The 20,051-nt window shown below is 33.4% G+C and overlaps 1 protein-coding gene across 1 annotated transcript in view; it reads right to left on the bottom strand.

The window, feature by feature from the left end:
- The window catches only part of LOC117121611 (activated CDC42 kinase 1-like), a 29,545-nt gene extending 9,745 nt beyond the window's left edge, over positions 1 to 19,800 (bottom strand). The window contains exons 1-3 of the mRNA XM_033266846.1: positions 19,591 to 19,800; positions 15,561 to 15,713; positions 13,939 to 14,124 (exon numbers count right to left, since the gene is read on the bottom strand). Coding sequence (XP_033122737.1) covers positions 13,939 to 14,124; positions 15,561 to 15,713; positions 19,591 to 19,743 — 492 coding nt within the window. The 5' untranslated portion in view covers positions 19,744 to 19,800. The remainder of the gene's footprint in view (positions 1 to 13,938; positions 14,125 to 15,560; positions 15,714 to 19,590) is intronic.
- Positions 19,801 to 20,051: the final 251 nt, after the last annotated feature.

The following is a 20,051-nucleotide window of genomic DNA, read 5'->3' as shown; positions in this document are numbered from 1 at the left end:
CAAGTGAATGAAGATTGCAAAAGTTTTTTGTTTTTTTGCTGATTTCTTAACTGTTTACCAACTAATTAATGGGTATACATGCAAAGAATATAAATGGTGTTAATTATGCACTGCAAAGGAAATATATTCTTTCAAATTTGGAATTTTCAGGTAATTCCTTCAATTAAATACAAATATGTATTTCAATTAAATATACTTTAAAAAAAGATAAGTAGGTTACACATTTTAAATTTAAAAGAACACCAAGACTGAAACTGCTTAAAATAAAGAACAATATAAAAACAAACTAAGGCTAAAGTACAATGTCAAAGGAGGTTTTTATTTTAAAAAATAGAAAAAACCAACAAATCATTAATCTGTACCATATGTGCAGTCAGGGTGAATATTGAATACTCTCTATCACTGTACAATACTAATTTTCTATCTATCTTTGAAAAATGTGTAAAATAAAAAAATAAGTACATATTTTCTAAAGCCTAAATTTGACAAAAAAAATATGAACACAGAGCCTGGGCAAGAGTTTACTGGTTTGAATTTAAAAAGTGTAATAGGCCCAATAAAATTTTTTATTATTTTATCACCCTCGCATGCATGTCTCCTATAGTATCAGAAAAGAATTTTTTTTTTAAAGATACAGAAGAATCACAAGGTGCCCGATTTACTAGCTGTTCTGGAAAAATGACCTCAGCAAAATAGCCATGGTAGAACCATTTTTACAGAAGTGGGGGAAATTGAATTGGGACTTACCTACAGCGCTATAATTTGTCAAGGCCATTTTTGGCCTGAACAAGACACAAACAGGTAGAAGGAGATAGTTATAAGCAAAGAAGAAAAAAAAACTTAGCAGACTTAGCTTCACAATAGTCATCAATTATGTAGCATATACTAGAACGGGAAGTTGTGAATGTGTACCAGGAACTGCCATGTGTATTTGGTTGGAAACACCTTGATCTATGAATTTCCTGATGGACTCAGTTTCATGTGACAATGACTGGGTAAAGACTGACCTCAAGCTTGCATTTACGTGAGTAACAGCATAACATTCATGAAATGCTGTTTCAGCAAACCTCAAGACTTTTTTTTTCTTTTCTGTTCCTTCACTTTTATTTGATCTTATAAATCTAGCTTGAAAACTGTTTATATATTTATCACACAGGCTTTGAAGTGATGGAAAATGCTGACAGATTGTTGACAATTTTTAAAGCCAGGCTCTGGAATATTTAAAAACTGGGGAGGGGGAGTGGGGGAAAGAAGCATATAACCACCATTTTTCCATGTTTTTCTCCCAGTTTTTAAATATGTGGCAAAGACAAGCCAAACCAGTCACTCGTCGCAAAAATCGATTTGAGTTATTAATACAGTGTTAGAGAGTAAAATAATAGCTATAAAATGGTAAAAAAATCATTCAAATCGGACATTTCCTTATGAAGTTACAAGCGTTTTACCACACAGCTGTTTAAAGAACAATATATGAGAAATTAACCGTCAAAGTTTATGATTTCATGCATTTCTCATGCAGAAACTATCTTTAAATCCTTAAAAAGTATTGTTTTAACATTGAAAATGGGAAAAATAACAGCATAGAATGATGTGTAGATATATAAAGGTTAATTTAATGCAATAAAATAGATTTTAAAAAATTTGACATTCCAGCATGTTTTGGCCATTTTCTCTGAAACACGATTTGCGACGAGTGACTGGTTTGGCTTGTCTTTGCCACATATTAAAAAATCTGTATCTCATTAATCAGTTTTCCAAGTTTTTTTTTGTTTTATGGCAGTTTTACAACATAAATTTATTTCTTTTTTTTTCAGGAGCCTGGCTTGAAGGCCAGAACCTAGGGTAGGGTAGGCAACCTACCAAGCTGAATGGCATTGATACTCTTCATTTAGGACCACAGGCTTAGCCAGTGAGCCGTCCGGCCGTCTTTTGGACGCCCTACAATAATTTAAGAAGACCGCTTTTACCGTGACAGCTTGGACGGCTTGGCCTAATCAGCTCGGCCTAGCCTAATTGGGCCTGGTCTACCTTTAGCAATTTCTTTATATTCTTTAAATCTATCGACTGTTACATTAAACTAAAGCTAAATCAAATTTAAGTTTGATAAAACCAACATTTATTGACTGAATGTACGTTGTTTTCGTACCAATATTCGGTGGGGGTTCCCAAAGATGGGCGCGGAAACCTGCCATTGAGCGTGAATAGGCTGACGGCAGCCAGGCCTAGCACGAACCAACAGTGCTGCAGCGTGGTCTACCGCGCTAGAGTCTAGCTGAATTTACCTTCGATAAAAACCAAATTATATTAATCGCTGGCATTCTTCCACTTAAAATATTATTTTAACTCTTATTCAAACATTTGTATGTTTTATGGCCCTTTCTATCGTGTTCTTTCTAGTTGTTAGATTGCCGAATTGTGTTGTTTAAATGTATTCTGCGATCACATCTAGCATGCACGATGTCAATAAATTGCCAACCCCAACACTCTTGTTCGTCATCATAAACATGTGCGCTGAATCCAAAACACTTGCGTTGGTAGTTTGTTGTTCTGGTAAGGTTTATTACATTAATATAGTGATTATTATACGAGAAACAGAAGAAAAGATCGAACTATTAATAAATAAATACAACAAACTTGATTTTATTAAGAAAAATACATTATCACTTTGTAAAACGTGCCAATCAGACTTTTTACGGTAATAATTGGTCAATGATGATGTCATCAGACCATTCGTAAAATCGACTATTCATAAAATTGATGTTTGTAAAATGGACGTTTTACTGTATTTTACTAACTGTATAGAGTACTATAGTTGTACTAACATTTGTAGTTTCCAGTGTTGAAAAAAAACTGAATCTGAATGTCGTGGTTTTGACGGTTTTGGTTATATATCACATTAACTTTAACCTTGTATTCATTTCCAAAAACCGAAAGGTCCACTGATTAATCTCAGATAAGAAAGTATAATACATACTCCAAGTATTGAAATACACGCCATCGTGTGGCGTGTTTTTCAATACTTGGAGTATGTATTATACTTTCTTGTATTCATATTCTACTGTTTTTATAAGTATATGTCAACGGATTATCTTGAGTTTGTTTATTCCTTCCATAAAAGACTTACCATTCAGCTAGCATTCATAGGCTTCTACTGTATACAATTGTTGTTTACTCATTGTTATTCATGAAAATACGCAATCTACTTAAAAACACACCTCATTTTTAATTACCTCATTTTAATTCGTCAGTTTTTAGTTTTTGTTTTTTAATCTGATTGGTCAGTTTTTACTTACTTTTTGTTATATTTCTGTAAATATTGTAAATATATATGGATGGGTTAATGAGATTTTTGATGATGGGTTGATGCGATTTTCTCATCAATATTCTTGATAATGATCAAATAGGTCGGAACGGTGAATTTGAAAATGTCTATCAATATTCTTGATAATGATCAAATAGGTCGGAACGGTGAATTTGAAAATGTCTATCTCTTTTCGGAGTTACTGTCTTTTTGTTTTATTTGACTGTTTTCATTTTAAAAAAATAATGGTTGTGGTATTGTCGATGTATGTAAACACCCCATCCCCACTCCCAACCTTCTAGTTGGTAGAATATAGTATACGCCAGCTATCAATTGAGCCACAGAATCCATCTATTTTATTAGTAGTCTGCAGACACTGTCATACAATCAATATTTAATAGGTATGCTAATTAATCAAAGCTGATTAACATAACAACAAAAACAGAGAGAACAGTCTAGAATATTAAACAATGTCCTGTTACAACAATATAGGGACCACACTGCATCACTTGTCCTTTTTTAAATTCAATTAATTTTTGGTTTTTCTAATTTTTATGATAATTTAAATTTATGATAAAAATAAATAATTTTGACTAAAATAAAAAGAAAACATGGTAAAACATCAGTACTAATATTAACAGTAATTTTATAGACTACCAATATTAACAGTAATTTCATTGACATTCATTATGATCATCATGCAATGTTTATATCTGTTTCATAGAGGATGCCACCATAACAAATGTACTATAATAATTACTAGCTTATTATAATATTAATATTATATACTATAATTAGCTAGTAAATACTAGTAAGTCTCATGGGCTGAACATAATAATCTGGTTTCTAAAAATATATATGAACTGATTGGTTGATATTCTCACTCTCTGGCAAAATCACTCTAAATCTCATACCTTCCACCCAAACCCAAATGTACAGTACCACAACTATTAAAAATATGAAATTTCTTTCAAAATTAATATAAAAAACTGAAATATGTATAAACCAAGATTCATCAGAAAAATTTAGACTGTTAGAATTCATCGGGCAGCAAGACCGAAAAATAAAATAGGAATAATGAAATAAAATGTGTGTTTATTAAGTAACACTCAAAAGTACTTTTCAATTCAGCCACTTCAAGAGAGCCACTTCCGGCCATCCAGCGGTATCTATTTATAAAAAAATCTCATTAGGGAGGAGGGTACACCCCCACCCAAACCCTTCCCCCGCTCAGTCAGAAGGCCTTCAGATGGCGATGCGCACCAAAGTTATCCTTATCTCACTCAGCCCCCTTACCCCTAAAAATATATCACAAGCGCCTCTGCCTTTTTCCTACGCCAGAATACCAAGCTATTACACTGACATTACATTTGTTTTACATGGATGATGTGCATTCACACTCGTGCCTGTTACATTTTGTTACATTTTGATTTTTGTACTGTAAATCTTGTATTAGCAACAATTTCTCAGTGATAGGACCTAGTCCTAACAGAAACATCCATTCAAGTAGCCTAGAGCTTACACAACATGATTCACACAAACTTCCATCTCAAAAAAAAAAAACAATAATAAAAAATTACAGTACTTCCTAAACCACAAAAGGGTTACCCAGGACAAACACTACTAAAAAGCACACTATGTAATTCTATGAAAACACTCCGGAAGTATCGATTGTCTCTTGTTGAACTGTAAATGTGTTTTACAGAAATTGAAAATACTGCTTTTGACACTCAATTGCCAGTAATATACCTTTCCGGGAAAAAAGTAAGGTCATAAAAATGTCATGTTTACTCAGTCTTAAGTAAGTTCTTAATAATATCATTTGAAAGTAGCAGACAAATCAATTGAAGTAGAATTGAAATGGCTCAATACAGCGAGTGCCACTAACTTATATTGAACTTGCTCCTACCTCATCTGAGCATGCCTATTGTGGAAGATTGGCACACATAAAAGGAGTCAGATTGGTGGGTTTCACTGTTGTTGAGGATTAATGGATATGTTTCTATTCTAGGGTCACAGGTTCAATATCATGACCAGAAATACAGAAATAGTTGCATTGCTCTTAACTACAGTACAGCTAGAGTACTGGAAAGCTAACCATTTTAATGGAGCACAGTACTGTAGGCCCCTACTGTAAAACTATTTTTAATGTATGTAACGTGATTAGATTTTATATAGCGTTGAGGTGTGGACTAGCTCGCACAGTAACTTTCTCCTCTCCTAACAGTCTCTTCGTCTGAGCTACCCAGTAAACCGGTACCAGCTATCTCGTCTGTCCACAACAGGAGCTGTATGGGCCAGTACAGCGGGAAACCCCCTACTCTCGTCTCGAAAGTTGTACTGGGTTATTTATAGTGCACATGACCCATTGTGTACACTGGACGCAGGGTTCCCGGAATGCCACCCTCAGCGGTGAGTGCGAAGCACAACTCATGGTCAAAAGTGGAACGTGAAATTTGGATATGGTTTTGTAGCCAGATTTGCGAGAAAAACTTCAGATACCCATATTTCTCGACTGAGAAATAAAAACATGGTGAACAAGTATAGAAAGATGTAATAATTGTACAAATGACATGAATGAAATGTGCAAAATAAATGGCAAGGAAAGGCAGTATACAGGTAATTATGGTTGTTTTATATAATATCAGATTACTTTAATATTCTAGTGTTCTCTGTACATTTTAGTCTCTAGAATTCAAATAATGCTTCGCGAGAACAGAGCACTAGTGCCTAATCTGGCCACAGAGGTCTAAATGCTTGAATATTGAAAAAAAAACTGAAAATTTTGGGCCTTAGAGATAAATTACTCTGAAGAAGCCATACATTTCTACACTGTGCATCGCTCGCAGTTTCTATTTGCAAATTGTATCATACTAATTTGATGAAAGACCTAAAGTTGGTGATGATTTACCATCCAAGATGTGTGCACAGATCTAGAAAAAATACTGTATCGTAGCACCATTCTTTTAGGTGTTTTAACCTTACTGACATTTTTTGAGTCCCCTTTTATGGCCACTAAAATTTTGTAAAAACTTTACACTGACACGGATCTACAAAATACTGGATGAGGACAGTCAGGCTACAAAGCAACACATGTGAGAATTCATTAATCAAAGAATGTTAGGACACTGGAAGGAAAAGAGTAAAATTCTGTATAATTTAGCAGGTCAACATACTACAGTACTCTAGTGAGTGCGGCTGATGAAAAAGCGTATGTTCACTATATATATTAAATAATATTATTATTATCATTATTCAATATTATAGTGACCATATTAATCACTAAGCAGGGGCGGATTTACGGGGAGCCGGCCCGGGCCCGGCCCCCCTTTTTGGGAGGTAAAAAAAGAAAAAAAAAGAGAAAAAGAAAGAAAAGCAAAAAATGATAGCCCACAACGCCTCAAATGTTATTTTCCGTGTTAGGACACCCTAGTAGGATATTGTTGTCTCGATCGGCCCAAATTTCGGCCCCCACTTTCGGGCCCCCCCCCACCTTTTGGACATCTCTGGATCCGCCCCTGCTAAGTCAATATGTGACGTATACTTAATGTCTACACATCTACTTTATCACAACATTTTAGCATGTACTGTATATAATCCAGTTGGTTGGATTGGAATTATTTGGTGTAAACACCAAGGACAGCCCATGAAAGTCTAGAAGAAGACTTTGTCTCCAGTGGGGTACTTCAGGTGGTGATTGTGCAGTACACTGGAAGACAATCCCCTACTCTTTTCCAAAGAGTGTACTGCGTTTTTTTAACGTGCACATGGGCCATAATGCACACAGGACCAACGGCTTATACGTCTCATCTGAAAGATGGATGCGCTATTGTAACTTGTATTTCAGCCCTCCAGCCAAAACACAAGAAGAGGCAGCGATGGGAATTGAGCCGGGGACCTAGAGATCTCCACGGTTTAGCGCACGCACAGTGGCTACCACCAGATTAGCCTACTGATTTAAGCTGCTCTCACAGATTCACTTGATAGACTTTTTTACTACAGTATCTTACCAATTACAAAGATAAATTTTACTATCTTTACCGTTACTACAGATTCACTTGATAGCTTTTACTATCTTTACCAATAAGATAGTTTTTAGTATCTTTACCAATATTACCTGCTTTTGTAAACACTATTAAACATAATTATTGGCTCAGATTTTTTTAAAAAGGTAATTTGTCTTTCATTTGCAAAGGTCTTATTAAAATTATAGTTTTAAGACGTAGCTGTATTCATCATGCTTTAGAATATTAATCTTGCATATAACTGAACTTCACAAAATGACATTATGATACTCCTGGGGTAGGATCTAGATGGGGTGATGGTTGGCGACATTCAAACCTTCCCCTTTTTTTTAGCGGGCAAAATAATTGTTGGTAGTTTTTTCTTCTTCTTTTAGGTGTTGGGGGTCATTTATGTGAATAATTTTCAGCCTAATCTAATATTAGTTTTGGCTTTTAAGTCTCTCAAAAGATGGGAAGGGTGACAAGACAGATGACGGTTCGATGCCATTAAATACAGTTTGCCCTTTTTCCTTTTTGCACACTCTCCTGCAAATATCTGGACCCGAGCAAGTACCTCACAGCCTTGAGAATGGTCGAAAGTAGTTATAATAATAGATAATATATTCTTAATCATTAGTAGCTGAAGTACATTAACATTAAATTCTTTATTAGAGGTACTCTAAGCGAATGTCACAGTCCTACTGCATTTCTTGTGGAGAATTTTGACACAAAATTGTTACGACTGACAGATTGGGTGAACTTCAGATCACATTACTTAGGTTGCAGAGAGCTTCTTTCACTTATTGTATGAACTTACGTAATACCCTACTCATCAACTGTTTCCTATTTTTCTAAATATAACATTACAACTGGAAAATCATTAACATTTTTATTAGTCTACTATATAATTGCTGTTCCGTTTACCAATACCTAAAATAAACAACTAAAGAATTTAATCAAAAATGCAGTCGTATGTTTGTTTTCAGTTTGCTTTTTGATTAGTTTTTTTTTTTTCCATATATTTATTGGGTATTTTTTATAATTTCTTTTTCTTTTTCTTTCTCTTAAAATTACTTCACAATTCATCTAATTGAATAAAGATTAATTACTTAAGACACAATTAAAGCTGGCTTACAGTGGGGAACCTTTTTCATATTAATTTATTTTCATTTCAACTTACTGTATTATTATTGAGTTCTGTTGTGAAACAAAATATTACTTGATACTTGATATTTTTTATTCCTTTTCAACTGTTTATTTAACAATCCAAATGACCCAACATTGACCTCAGTATCTATTTTATAAATCAAATTTAGTTTCCCCAGAGACTGCACTGAATAATATTAAATGACAAAGTGCGTTTATTTCTGTTTGTCAATTAATATTTCAATATGGTACAATAGAAACATTAAAACAATTTTTGTAATTGTATATATGTGGCAAAGACAGGCCAAACCAGTCACTCGTCGCAAATCGTGTTTCAGAGAAAATGGCAAAATCATGCTGGAATGTCAAATTTTTGAAAATCTGTTTTATTGCACTAAACTAACCTTTATATACCTACACATCATTCTATGCTGTTATTTTCCAAATGTGCAATGTTAAAACAATATTTGATGATAGTTTCTGCATGAGAAATGCCTGAAATCATAAACTTTGAAGGCTGATTTCTCATATATAGTTCTTTAAACAGCTGTGTGTTTAATCGCTTGTAACTTCATAAGGAAATGTCCGATTTGAATGATTTTTTACCATTTTATAGCTAAATTTTTACTCTATAACACTGTATTAATAACTCAAAATCGATTTTTGCGACGAGTGACTGGTTTGGCTTGTCGTTGCCACATATTATTCAAATTGAAATTCAACTCTATTGCAGTCAATTAATACATTATATGATTGGATAAAACAAGTAAACAGTTCAGAAAAATTAATCAAAATACAGTGTACACATTTAAAGGACATCAATTTGATAAAAACTTAAGAAAAACACCAAAATCATCGAGAAAATAAATGTTATTGCAAAATTCCCGTAAAGACTAAGGAAAAATTAATTACATCAAAATTTTCTATTTATAATCTTTTTTATTAAATAAATTTCAATTAGTTAAAGTTACACTGAAGTAGCTATTTAAAAATATAAAAAGGCAATAAGAAAAACTTACTGTTGGTCAATTTTCATTCAAGACCTATAGAAACACAACTATTAATTCATTACCATAGAAATTTAAATTGGAAATTCATTTTCAGTGTGTTATTTGCAATATTGCAAAAAATGATTCGAAGTTTCATATATTTTGCAACTTTAAAATAAGTGAGCCTACATTGCCAAATATTGCCATATGTAGGAAAAAATTCATTATTATGGTATTCAGATGCTGCCTGAAGTAAAATCTGGAAAAACTCTCAAAATTCTTACCAAAATGTTTCAGTTGCACAAACAATTCCCCAGATAACCATATTTCTAGACCTTTGTTAAAAGCCCATACAGACGTACTGTAGTACTGTATCTATATTACAAGATACCAGACAATCGTAATAATATTATCAGTACTATTAAACTACTATATTTTAATTGTTATTTTATTACCACTAAATGTATGGCTATGGTCCAGTATAATTGGGAATTGCCTCTGTGTCACATCGGTTTCTTTTTTCCTTGGCAGCAGTGGATTAGCCAGAAAAACGAAATAGGCCGTCCAAAATGTAAGCCAGTGGGCATGGCACTCAAGCGATGGGTGGGCCATGCCCTTTCCCAAACATAAGAAAAAAATAGAAATTATGATGTTTAGATGGCATTTAAATTAAAGATGTTTAAATGTTGGAATTTTGTATTCAACGGAATAGTGTTCACAAAGATATTTCATTTATAGACATAGATTACGCACGGCTACGGTATACTTGCATAATGTTTCTAGGCTAATGCAGGTGCATCTTCATCTCTCGCCTTAGTCTAGTGTAAATTCTACTCTCAGTCCTCCGAATCAAGAGATAGGCCAGACCTACTGTATTGTTTTTTTGACTAATAAAGTTTAACTTGTGAAGTTAACAAGAAATATTCTTTAAGGTATTTCATGAATTAATTATAACCAGAGAGTTACGAAAACCAACAATATTATGTTGGGGAACTGAATCTCAAGTACTGTATTGTATTGCAGGGTGCCACATGCATGCGTTGTGGGCAACTCAGAGCCGTCCATTTTCCAGGGGGGTATTGATGTTTTTAACACAACACATGTTGCAAGTGAACTTTTCAACGGGAGGCAAAGCCTTACATTTTTGGTACCACCGAATATTGGTACGAAAACAACGTACATTCAATCAATAAAGGTTGATTTTATCAAACGTAAATATGATTTAGCTTAGTATAATGTAACATTCGATAGATTTGAAGAATATTAAGAATTTGCTAATGGTAGACCAAGCCCAATTAGGCTAGGCTGAGTTAATTAGAACAAGCCGTCCAAGCCGTCACGGTAAAAGTGGTCATCCTAAATAATTGTAGGCCGTCCAAAAGACGGCCGGGCGGCTGTCTGGCTTAGCCTATGCTTGGCAGGGTATCCAATGAATCATATTGAATAATATATTTCTAGGAATTTCAGATCAATATTTCAGATGTTATTTAATTTATGTTAATGTCTATTGGCTTATTTGTGGTGAATACAATACCAAACCAGTCACTGCTTGCAAATCCTGTTTTGGGGATAATGGCCAAAACATATTAAAATGTCAACAATTTCAAAATCTATTTTATTGCACTAAACCAAACTGATTATCTATACATCAAGCTATGATGTTATTTTTTCCATTTTCGACATTAAACAACATTTTTTAATGCTTTGGTAATGGACTCTGCCTGAAAATTCCCCAAAATTGTAAACTTTAAAGGCAGATAAAAATTAACTTATGTGATGAGCGACTGGTTTGGCTTGTCTTTGCTGCATATTGTTTTCCAGTCTTTTTGCATGGACTTTTTCTGCCCAGCACTTTGGTAACTTTCCATGCTTGGATCTTTTCCCGAATTTGTCCACTATATCAAAGATGTGCCACTTCAATATTAGTGACAATTTGGAGTGGGATGTGGATGTGGGGATCAAGTAAATGGAAACAAACCCCACACTGATATCTCATAAAGTGATCAACTGATCTGATTCGGGTGTGAATTTGGGGTTCATATAACGTGTTTGTGTCCCAAACCTAAACATCTAAAAAAACTTACCAATTGATCGTCAGACTGTCCAGAAACGCTTGTCAAGATACATTTGTCAAGATCCAATAAAGATATGATTAAATTTGGTGACAATCCGGAGAGGGTGTGGGTATATGAGAACTATTCAAAGGGAAACATCCCAGACCAAATATCCCAAAAACCTAGATATCTCAAAAACCATGCAAAAACTAATAAATGGATCTGAATTAACCTTTCTGGGAGATTTTATCATGGCCGGGAAAATCAAAATCAGGACACCAATTAATAGTGGTGATAATCTATCACTTGGGTGATACCTAACAAACTGTATAATGTAACTCTGTCTGAAATAAAGTATTGCATGTGTCTCTGCTTCATGTGTGAATGGGTGCTGTTAGTCAGTATAATGGAGAAAATAGTTGTGTACGTCTACATCTCAATCAGAAAACAATTTTTTTTTTAAATAATTTTAAAAGGTTATTGATGTAATATTCTGTGTGTCAAAAGCCAAAATCAATATAAACAGTGTAAAACACCAAGAACATTTGATATTACAGACTAAGATGGGAAGTCCCCCTTTCATTCCACTATTCACAGCTACAGTATTCTTAATTAATTCATTAGTTTAATACATAGAATATCCAATCATTCATCCAATCATTCACCACAATACCATACCTACTATAACTGGTTTTCCTTGACAATGTGATAAGCTATTCCATGTAAACTGATGTTGCAAGTTAAAGGTCAAATGTACACTCCAACACTGTCATACACTCCTTATGATGTAAAAAGTCAACCAAATCATAATTAAAATTGTCATTATTAAATTATATAATAAACTATTACCCTAGCATGGAGATAATCACTTTTCAAATCCATGATACTACCTATAAGAAATAATAGGTATAAACATGTGACTATTGTTAATCCTACTTACTGTCACCTACATAGGTATTTTTATATTTTATTGTTCACTTGATCTTGAAAATACTTCTATGATTGACCCAAAAATGTGATCTTTATTGTCAATTAATTTTGCGTTAAAGTTACATGTAAACATCTATTAATTTGTAATTATTAAAATTATTACTAAAATTATAAATAAATTTGTTGAATATAATCAAACACAATACAATTAAACTAGCACTAATCAATAGCCAATTTTAAGCAGCTACTGACAGGCTAGATAAATTGGTTAGAAATAGGCCTACAACAAGATGCCTTTCTTAAACATACTAATTAGTTACCATAATGATAATATATTTAAACATTTTTTAATTTTCGAATCATACTTGAAAAAAAAATTCTTCAGTTAAATATAGGTGTATCACATAAAAAAAAATTAAATAAATTTTTTTTTTTAAGCTGCAACCAGCAGACACACAAATTTTATAGCTAGTCTTAAAAGTGCTATTGTCATTTCTTATGTTCTATAGCAGGACTACAATGCAGTTTTTACACTTGTATTCAACACACACATAATAATAGAGATTCCTGTAGGTTTATGTTCCTTATTATTTTAGATTTTAATCTCAAAAGTGTATCACATAAAAAAAAATAAATAAAAAAGCTGCAACCAGCAGACACACAAATTTTATAGCTAGTCTTAAAAGTTCTATTGTCATTCATTATAATGTTCTATAGCAGGACTACAATGCAGTTACACTTGTATTCAACACACACATACTAATAGAGATTCCTGTAGGTTTATGTTCCTTATTATTTTAGATTTTAATCTCAAATCCTATGAAATTATCTTTCACTTTCGTAATATCATAGTCTGTATTATGAAATATGTTAACAATGATATAATCAAAAATAGAGGAAGGGAGGAGCAGTATGCATTCAATGTGGCTACCACTATTAGTGTAGCTTCCTGAGCTAATCTGCTAAGTTTTAAAATCAAACTTACCGTACATAACTGTACCATAACATTGAGGAATAATATCGTATCAGATAAAATTAATCTGTCGTATTTATCAATACTAATATTGGGGCAAATACATAATTTACAAGTATGGTTTTAAGGCCCCATAAAAAAATTAATAGTTTATCACCCTATATCAGAGAATAAAAACTGATGAGGGAGGGAGTTTTTTTTTTGCTAACCCCGCCCCCATTTTACCGATGTTTACAAGTTAATCGATGGTTAGGGACACATACATATAAAAAGTCACAAAAATGGTATCAAATTTATATTTAAAAATATGTTTTTGTTGTACCAGTAAACATATTTGCAAGAAATCCTGAGCTTTTCAGGTGAAAAAAGATAGAAAAACAACAGTTTGAAATAAAAATATATGTTGATTGGAGAAAAATTTTTTTTAAAAATCAGAATACCCCCCAAAAGCGATGGGGAGGAGGTGATAAACTAATAATTTTTTTTGTCTGGACAGAACTTTAGTTTATTTTGTAATTGAAATAAGTTGAGTATAACTCACTTTATCTTTTGAGGCCAGCAAGATGTTCCTCGCAGCTAAATCACGATGGATAAACCTCTTTGTTTCCAGATAATTCATTCCACTAGCTATCTGGATTGCGTATTCATGTAACATGCTTATCAACATCTTTTCGTTCTCTTTATGGAGCCTGTCAATGAGGGCGCCATGTGGAGCTAGTTCCGTCACCTGTAAACACAAACCAAAAATTCAAAATTTACATAAAAATTGTAGCAATAATAATATATTAATGCTTGCGGTACACCACATAGAAAGTTCTGAAAAGAAAAGAACTTTTGTTGGTAGAGAATGTCTCAATGTTTCGATTAAAGTTGCTTCATTTAATAGTCTTTAGGAGAATTAAACAATAATATAAATTGCATTAAAAGTAACTTTCAATTAATTTTGATGGCATAAGAGTCTACAGTGTCTTCAAAATGAAGATGATGTTTAATTACTCCTTCCCTATGAAATAGCACTAGCAATTGCCACCTGGAAGTCGCATGTGAATCAATCAAAGCTGTCAATCAGAAGTATTCTAAATCTCAAACACATCAGTCAGAAAAAAAAATCTTTCAATACTTGGATCTTAATATAAACGATAGGTTTAAATTTCTCAGACTTGTTCATGCTTTCAAAATATACAATTACGTGGATACTCCATATTTAAACTGATAACTTTTAATAAAGATTTCTTAACACTGTTATACTACTAGAAAACCAAATGAAAATTTTGTATTCCAAATATTAAAGGCTAAGCTTCGAAAAATTTTTATTATAGTACTATTAAAAACTGGCATAATCTTCCATTAATTAAAAAATTAAATGAGTATAAACATGCAATAAAAATTCACCTTGGTATAATGTGCATTAACCATGATGTTTGTTAATGGGTTTTATTGTACACTTTCGTTTTAAAACAAAATATAATTGCTTGTTTATAGGACACCATTGAAATTAAGCTGTTTTCAGCTTTATGGATTTTGAGTAGCCTACCGAATAAAACATTAAAATAAAATGCTGCATCAAAGCAAACTAACAGCTGATTCAAATTATTCAGATACCATTTTAAATACCAATAATGCCAGAGCTTTACTCTGGAAGGAGGGATTTCCCTCTAGAACCACCTTAATTATCATACTACTTCCAAAACAGAAAGGTCCACTGATTAATCTCAGATAAGATAGTATAATACATACTCCAAGTATCGAAATGCACGCCATCGTGTCGGGATTCAATATTTCAACATTAATTATGTCATCATCAGGAATGATCCAAAACAGAATAAATAATTTTATTGGGAAAACACAAAATGATTTTGAGAACATGTCATTTCAATTAAGGAATCATTAAAGAAAACAGAAATATTATCAATTTCATTACATTAATACAAACATACATACATAACATATGTTTTAGTTTAAGAAATAGACTTAAGGGGGTTTTAAATTCAATTATTTTTTTAAATTGCATACTGTATAAATCGGAATGGGTATCAGAATCAATATTACTTTTGTTATAACATTGAATTTGTCACTCAGTGCTATGAATCCATTGGAAATAGTGAGGTATAATTTAATAAATAAAAAATTAATCAAAGGTTTATTCTAGAACTATAACTATACCATTTTCAGTGGCGAAGACAGCACTACTCCATAAAGTCGTATCAGGTATGGGTTCTCCAATGCATGCATAGAATTCACTTCTGTCACAAAATCTTCAAAAAAGCCAGGTTGCAGTATTGTCTCCTTCTTTAAGCATTTTACAGCCACGTTGATCTGAAAAGAATAAATTGTCAATAATGAAATCAATATGCAATGAAATACAGATACAGGTAACAACGTCATAAAATATAATGAATTAGATTCTTAACACTTAATCTATATAAAACAAGTGAAAGTTTATTTGAATGTTTTTTATTCATTTGACAGTTTGAGATAAAACTAGTTTAAAAAGCATGTGGCGTATCTAGGCACGATCAAGTAGTTAAAAATCCCCTACAATCACCTTATTTTGCGAATTAGCGCCCCTCAACTGATCATCGAGCCCCACCCCATTTCACCTTCCCGCCCCTCATTCAGCACCCCCATTTCAAGACTTCTAAATACGCCACTGAAAAGCAATCACATTCTCAAAATAATGTGTTCCCAAGCTGAAACTGACTGAAAAAAATCTGAAATACTGTCAACATATTTTTATCTTGTTTTATCTGCCTACTTGTTATTTGTTTTCTCAGGGCTATTCCACTACTGTAGCACTATATTGCTAAAAAATTATTATTGTTATAAAAAAAAGTCTATAAATATAAAGAAATTCCCACGAATCATTCTAAAAATGTGAAATATGGAGATAACAAAGTATTGAATTGTGGTGCCAGCGGGAGGCGAGGGGAATTTTCCACCATATATAGGCCTCGATCCCCAGTCGTCCGACACTACGAGGAGGACATCGGATCAAAAAATTTTAATTTTCCTATCCAAATAATGATTATTTTAATTGCAAATCCCTAATATTATGATCAAACGCACAATTTGGACCACAGTAAGCCATAAAAACTCTCCCTGTGCACCATACAAGGATTTTTTTTATTTAGAGACCCCGACAAAGGCTCCAAGAGGCTCTTGGTTCGGACCGTACGACATGCGCCACGGTTTGTAAGCAAATTTCTGGAGTCACAGTACCACTGCTCTGTCCGCTCTGCAGAATACACTTAATCAAAACAAACTATTCAATAATATAAATAATATCCTCTAAACAAAAACCTTGCTTATGACATTTACCAGAAAAGCTGTGTATGTTTTCGCAATGACTTTGAATGGGTTGGCAAATGAATATTTTAATAAACTTAAATAACTGTCGACTTGAAGGAAGCAAATGGAGAACACAGATTGCAAGAGGGCATAATACAGAATGCCTCATATTATAGCAACCATGTAAAGCATTCATCAATGGTAAATTCCATACCAATATTTCCGATGTGCTTACCAATTCTCACAGGAAATCTCACACGGAACTTGTTGGGGTTAATTAATCAGGAATATGTTTCGTTTGACCACAGCATAACCAAAATCAGGAAGCATTTTGAAGGTTAGCATCTGATGCAATAAGATTATATTACAATTTTCACATACAAATATTTTTATTTTGTTATTTTTATTTTATAACCAACAAGGATCATATATCATTGAAAGAACGACATGGGAGCTGGGCAGATTGGAACAGACCTAACCACTTGGAACAATATTTTGGTAAGGAAATTTTGTCACAATGACGATGCGTGCCGATGGAATAGAAAATCAGGTATTGCAGGGACCTGCAGAACAAGGTGGATAGGGACTTCCAATTAAAATCCTAGACTGATGGATGAATGTGATGGACATCTGTGGCACAAGTGTGGTGGTATACAGTGCCAGATGTCTTGACTTTGATAGAGATGGTTGGCGTACTTTTGTATGAGTATCACAGCAGCGCTCATTACAGTAGTACCACCTGACACATGGGACTACCAGCCCAACATCTCACCTGAAAGTAACTTGCATATCAACCCTCCAGTTGGAACATAAGAACAGTAAATGGAATTGAACAATGGACCAAATATCTGAAAGGGTCTCTGCTGTTGAGTGTGCGCAGTGGTAATACTGCCTATTTAGCGTGCACATTGGTTAACACCTGTTTAGCCGATGTTGATTCCTTGTTTAAAATTGGCTTTAAAAGTGATACTTTTATTCGTTTCTCAGATTTGAATTTTCTTTCTTATGTGTTTTCATAGTACTTTTCAGAAAATCAAAAATTTAACAAAATTCAAACAAGGCATAAATCAGGGGCAGGTGGTGACACTAAACAAGTACTCGTATATCTTTTCACTTAGCCTAATGAAGAATTAGCAAGTACAGACATGAGGGAAATTCATATTTTTCTCACTTGTCCCAGGACAAGTACAAATTCAATTGTGCTAAAGACAATTTTTACATGTTATACAATATATTGTGCAATAATCATAAAAAGACAGTGCAAATTTATATAGTAAGCAGACCACTTGTGGCAGGCCCAGGCGGCTGGTAGCTAACAGTACCATATCGCATGAAAATAAATATCTGCTGTACTGTAGGCCCAATGCAGACTATACGATACAAAAAGTAAGAATTTACGAATTATTTTAAATCTTTAATGCAGAAAACAAATTTTATATTGAGAAGTAGGTTCGCTCATGCCTGATATACAGTTAAATGCTAGTCTTTCATATAAGATCTCCTAAAAGTGAATAAATTCTGGGCAAAGAACATTCTGCATTCTTTATTCTGGGACCAAGACCACGGCTTTAGTTGGCTTACTTGGTTCGGACCACTTGTCAGTAAATTTCTAGAGCCACCGCTGTTCGCTATGTCCACTGTATTTTATTAATATACTGGTAAACTTCATCTCAATAAACAATTTACAATTTTTCTCAGGTTTACACTGTAAATCAATTGTTTATTCATCACCCAAGGTATCTGCAGCCTTTTTATATTTTAATTATTTATCTCATTCATTCGAATCAGCACATTTACAAAACCTTACCCCTACATTTTATATTGGCCGTTTTATTACCACTTTTGCTTCAATATATTATATTGAAAAAAAATGTTATGATGACGATGTATCATATTGTTATAATGATGTAGACACCCAATTTATGCTTGTTTGAACTCTGAATTTTTTTTAACTCAAACATAAATCAAAATTTAGGAGTGGCTCAAAGTTCAATCAGGATTCAAATCATTGATTTCAGCTCCCTGTGTTAACCTTTTGGCAGAATCTTTTTCCGTGACTAGAATAGTAGCGGCTAAGGCTATTCTTCAGGAAAAAAAATGTGATTGGCTGAGGAAAACAAGGAAGGAAAGAGTCTTCTACAGTAGAGAGATCAAGGGTTCAGTAAAATCATGAGGCTGAAGATGGTATGTCTTTGCAAGGTGCTGCGCATATCAGCCCTTTGGCCTCTAATCGACTTTATTCCACACTTCCAAGGTGATGGGTTACGGGGAGGTTTGTATAATTACACTTCTAGTGATTGAACTGGGCAGTACACAGGCCGATGATGTCCTGCTCTTTTTCCGATGAGTATATTGTACTGCATTTTTCACATGCCAATGTAAAAAGCTTATTGTCTCTTCTGAAATACATGAAGTATTATAAACTTGCATTTTAGTCCTCCAGCTGACATACAGTGAGAGAAATGATGGCTAGCTATCCAGTACAATACATTACAGGCAAGGGAATATGAAATCCAAGGGAATTCCCTACTAACTCCAAGAGAATTCAACAACGAAAACAGATCATCATTATTAAGAAAAGTTGAGGCACACCTTACACTATTATGGTTCAAATGCCTTTTCACCTGGGATCGTATAGTTAAAAACAAGGCCAGCGGAAGGGCCATGCCTCCATTATTGCCCTATTACTAGTACTAAAATTATTAAGATCAACAAAAGGTCAAACATGACATAAAGAAAATTTCAACTATCTGATGACTTGTTTATTGAACTCCTGTCCATATTATACTATAAGTTATAAATTTACATCTCAAACAGCTAGCCATCTTTTCCCTATTAGCATCATTGGGTGGCACACTAGAAATTCAAAATCACGAAAAAAATAAAAATAAAGAAGAAATCCTACCTTGCTTCCTGAGGGTGATGTCCATTCACCTTTTCTAACATATCCAAAAGAACCATCTCCCAACTTCTCATATAAAACCAAATTTGATTCGCTGATAAGGCATTTGAGAGGTTGTGACTTCTGTGTGCCAGACTTAGTCTTCTGATGTTGCATTGTATGTGATCTGTTTGCACGATGACTTTCTGACTGGTTACTATGAATCAACTGTAGTACAAAAATAAATTGTTATAAAACTTTAAAATAAAATGGCAATAAATGCATGTGTATCTTTTAATCAGTGAAGCCAGTTCACATTTTGGATTCATACCAGGCACGACTGTATGTAAAGATGTTTACCAAACAGAAAATGGTGCTACTGTATGTTAATTGTGGAAGTCTCTGAGCAAGTTCAATTACCATTTTTAGGTTTTCGGTGTGGCTTTACGAGCAAGTACTTTTCCCACTTAAGCTGTCAAACAACA

Source organism: Anneissia japonica, unplaced genomic scaffold (genome assembly GCF_011630105.1).
Source record: "Anneissia japonica isolate Jap-2015-1 unplaced genomic scaffold, ASM1163010v1 scaffold5825_len372023_cov165, whole genome shotgun sequence".
Taxonomy (NCBI): domain Eukaryota; kingdom Metazoa; phylum Echinodermata; class Crinoidea; order Comatulida; family Comatulidae; genus Anneissia; species Anneissia japonica.
This window is presented reverse-complemented; position numbering and strand designations above follow the sequence as displayed.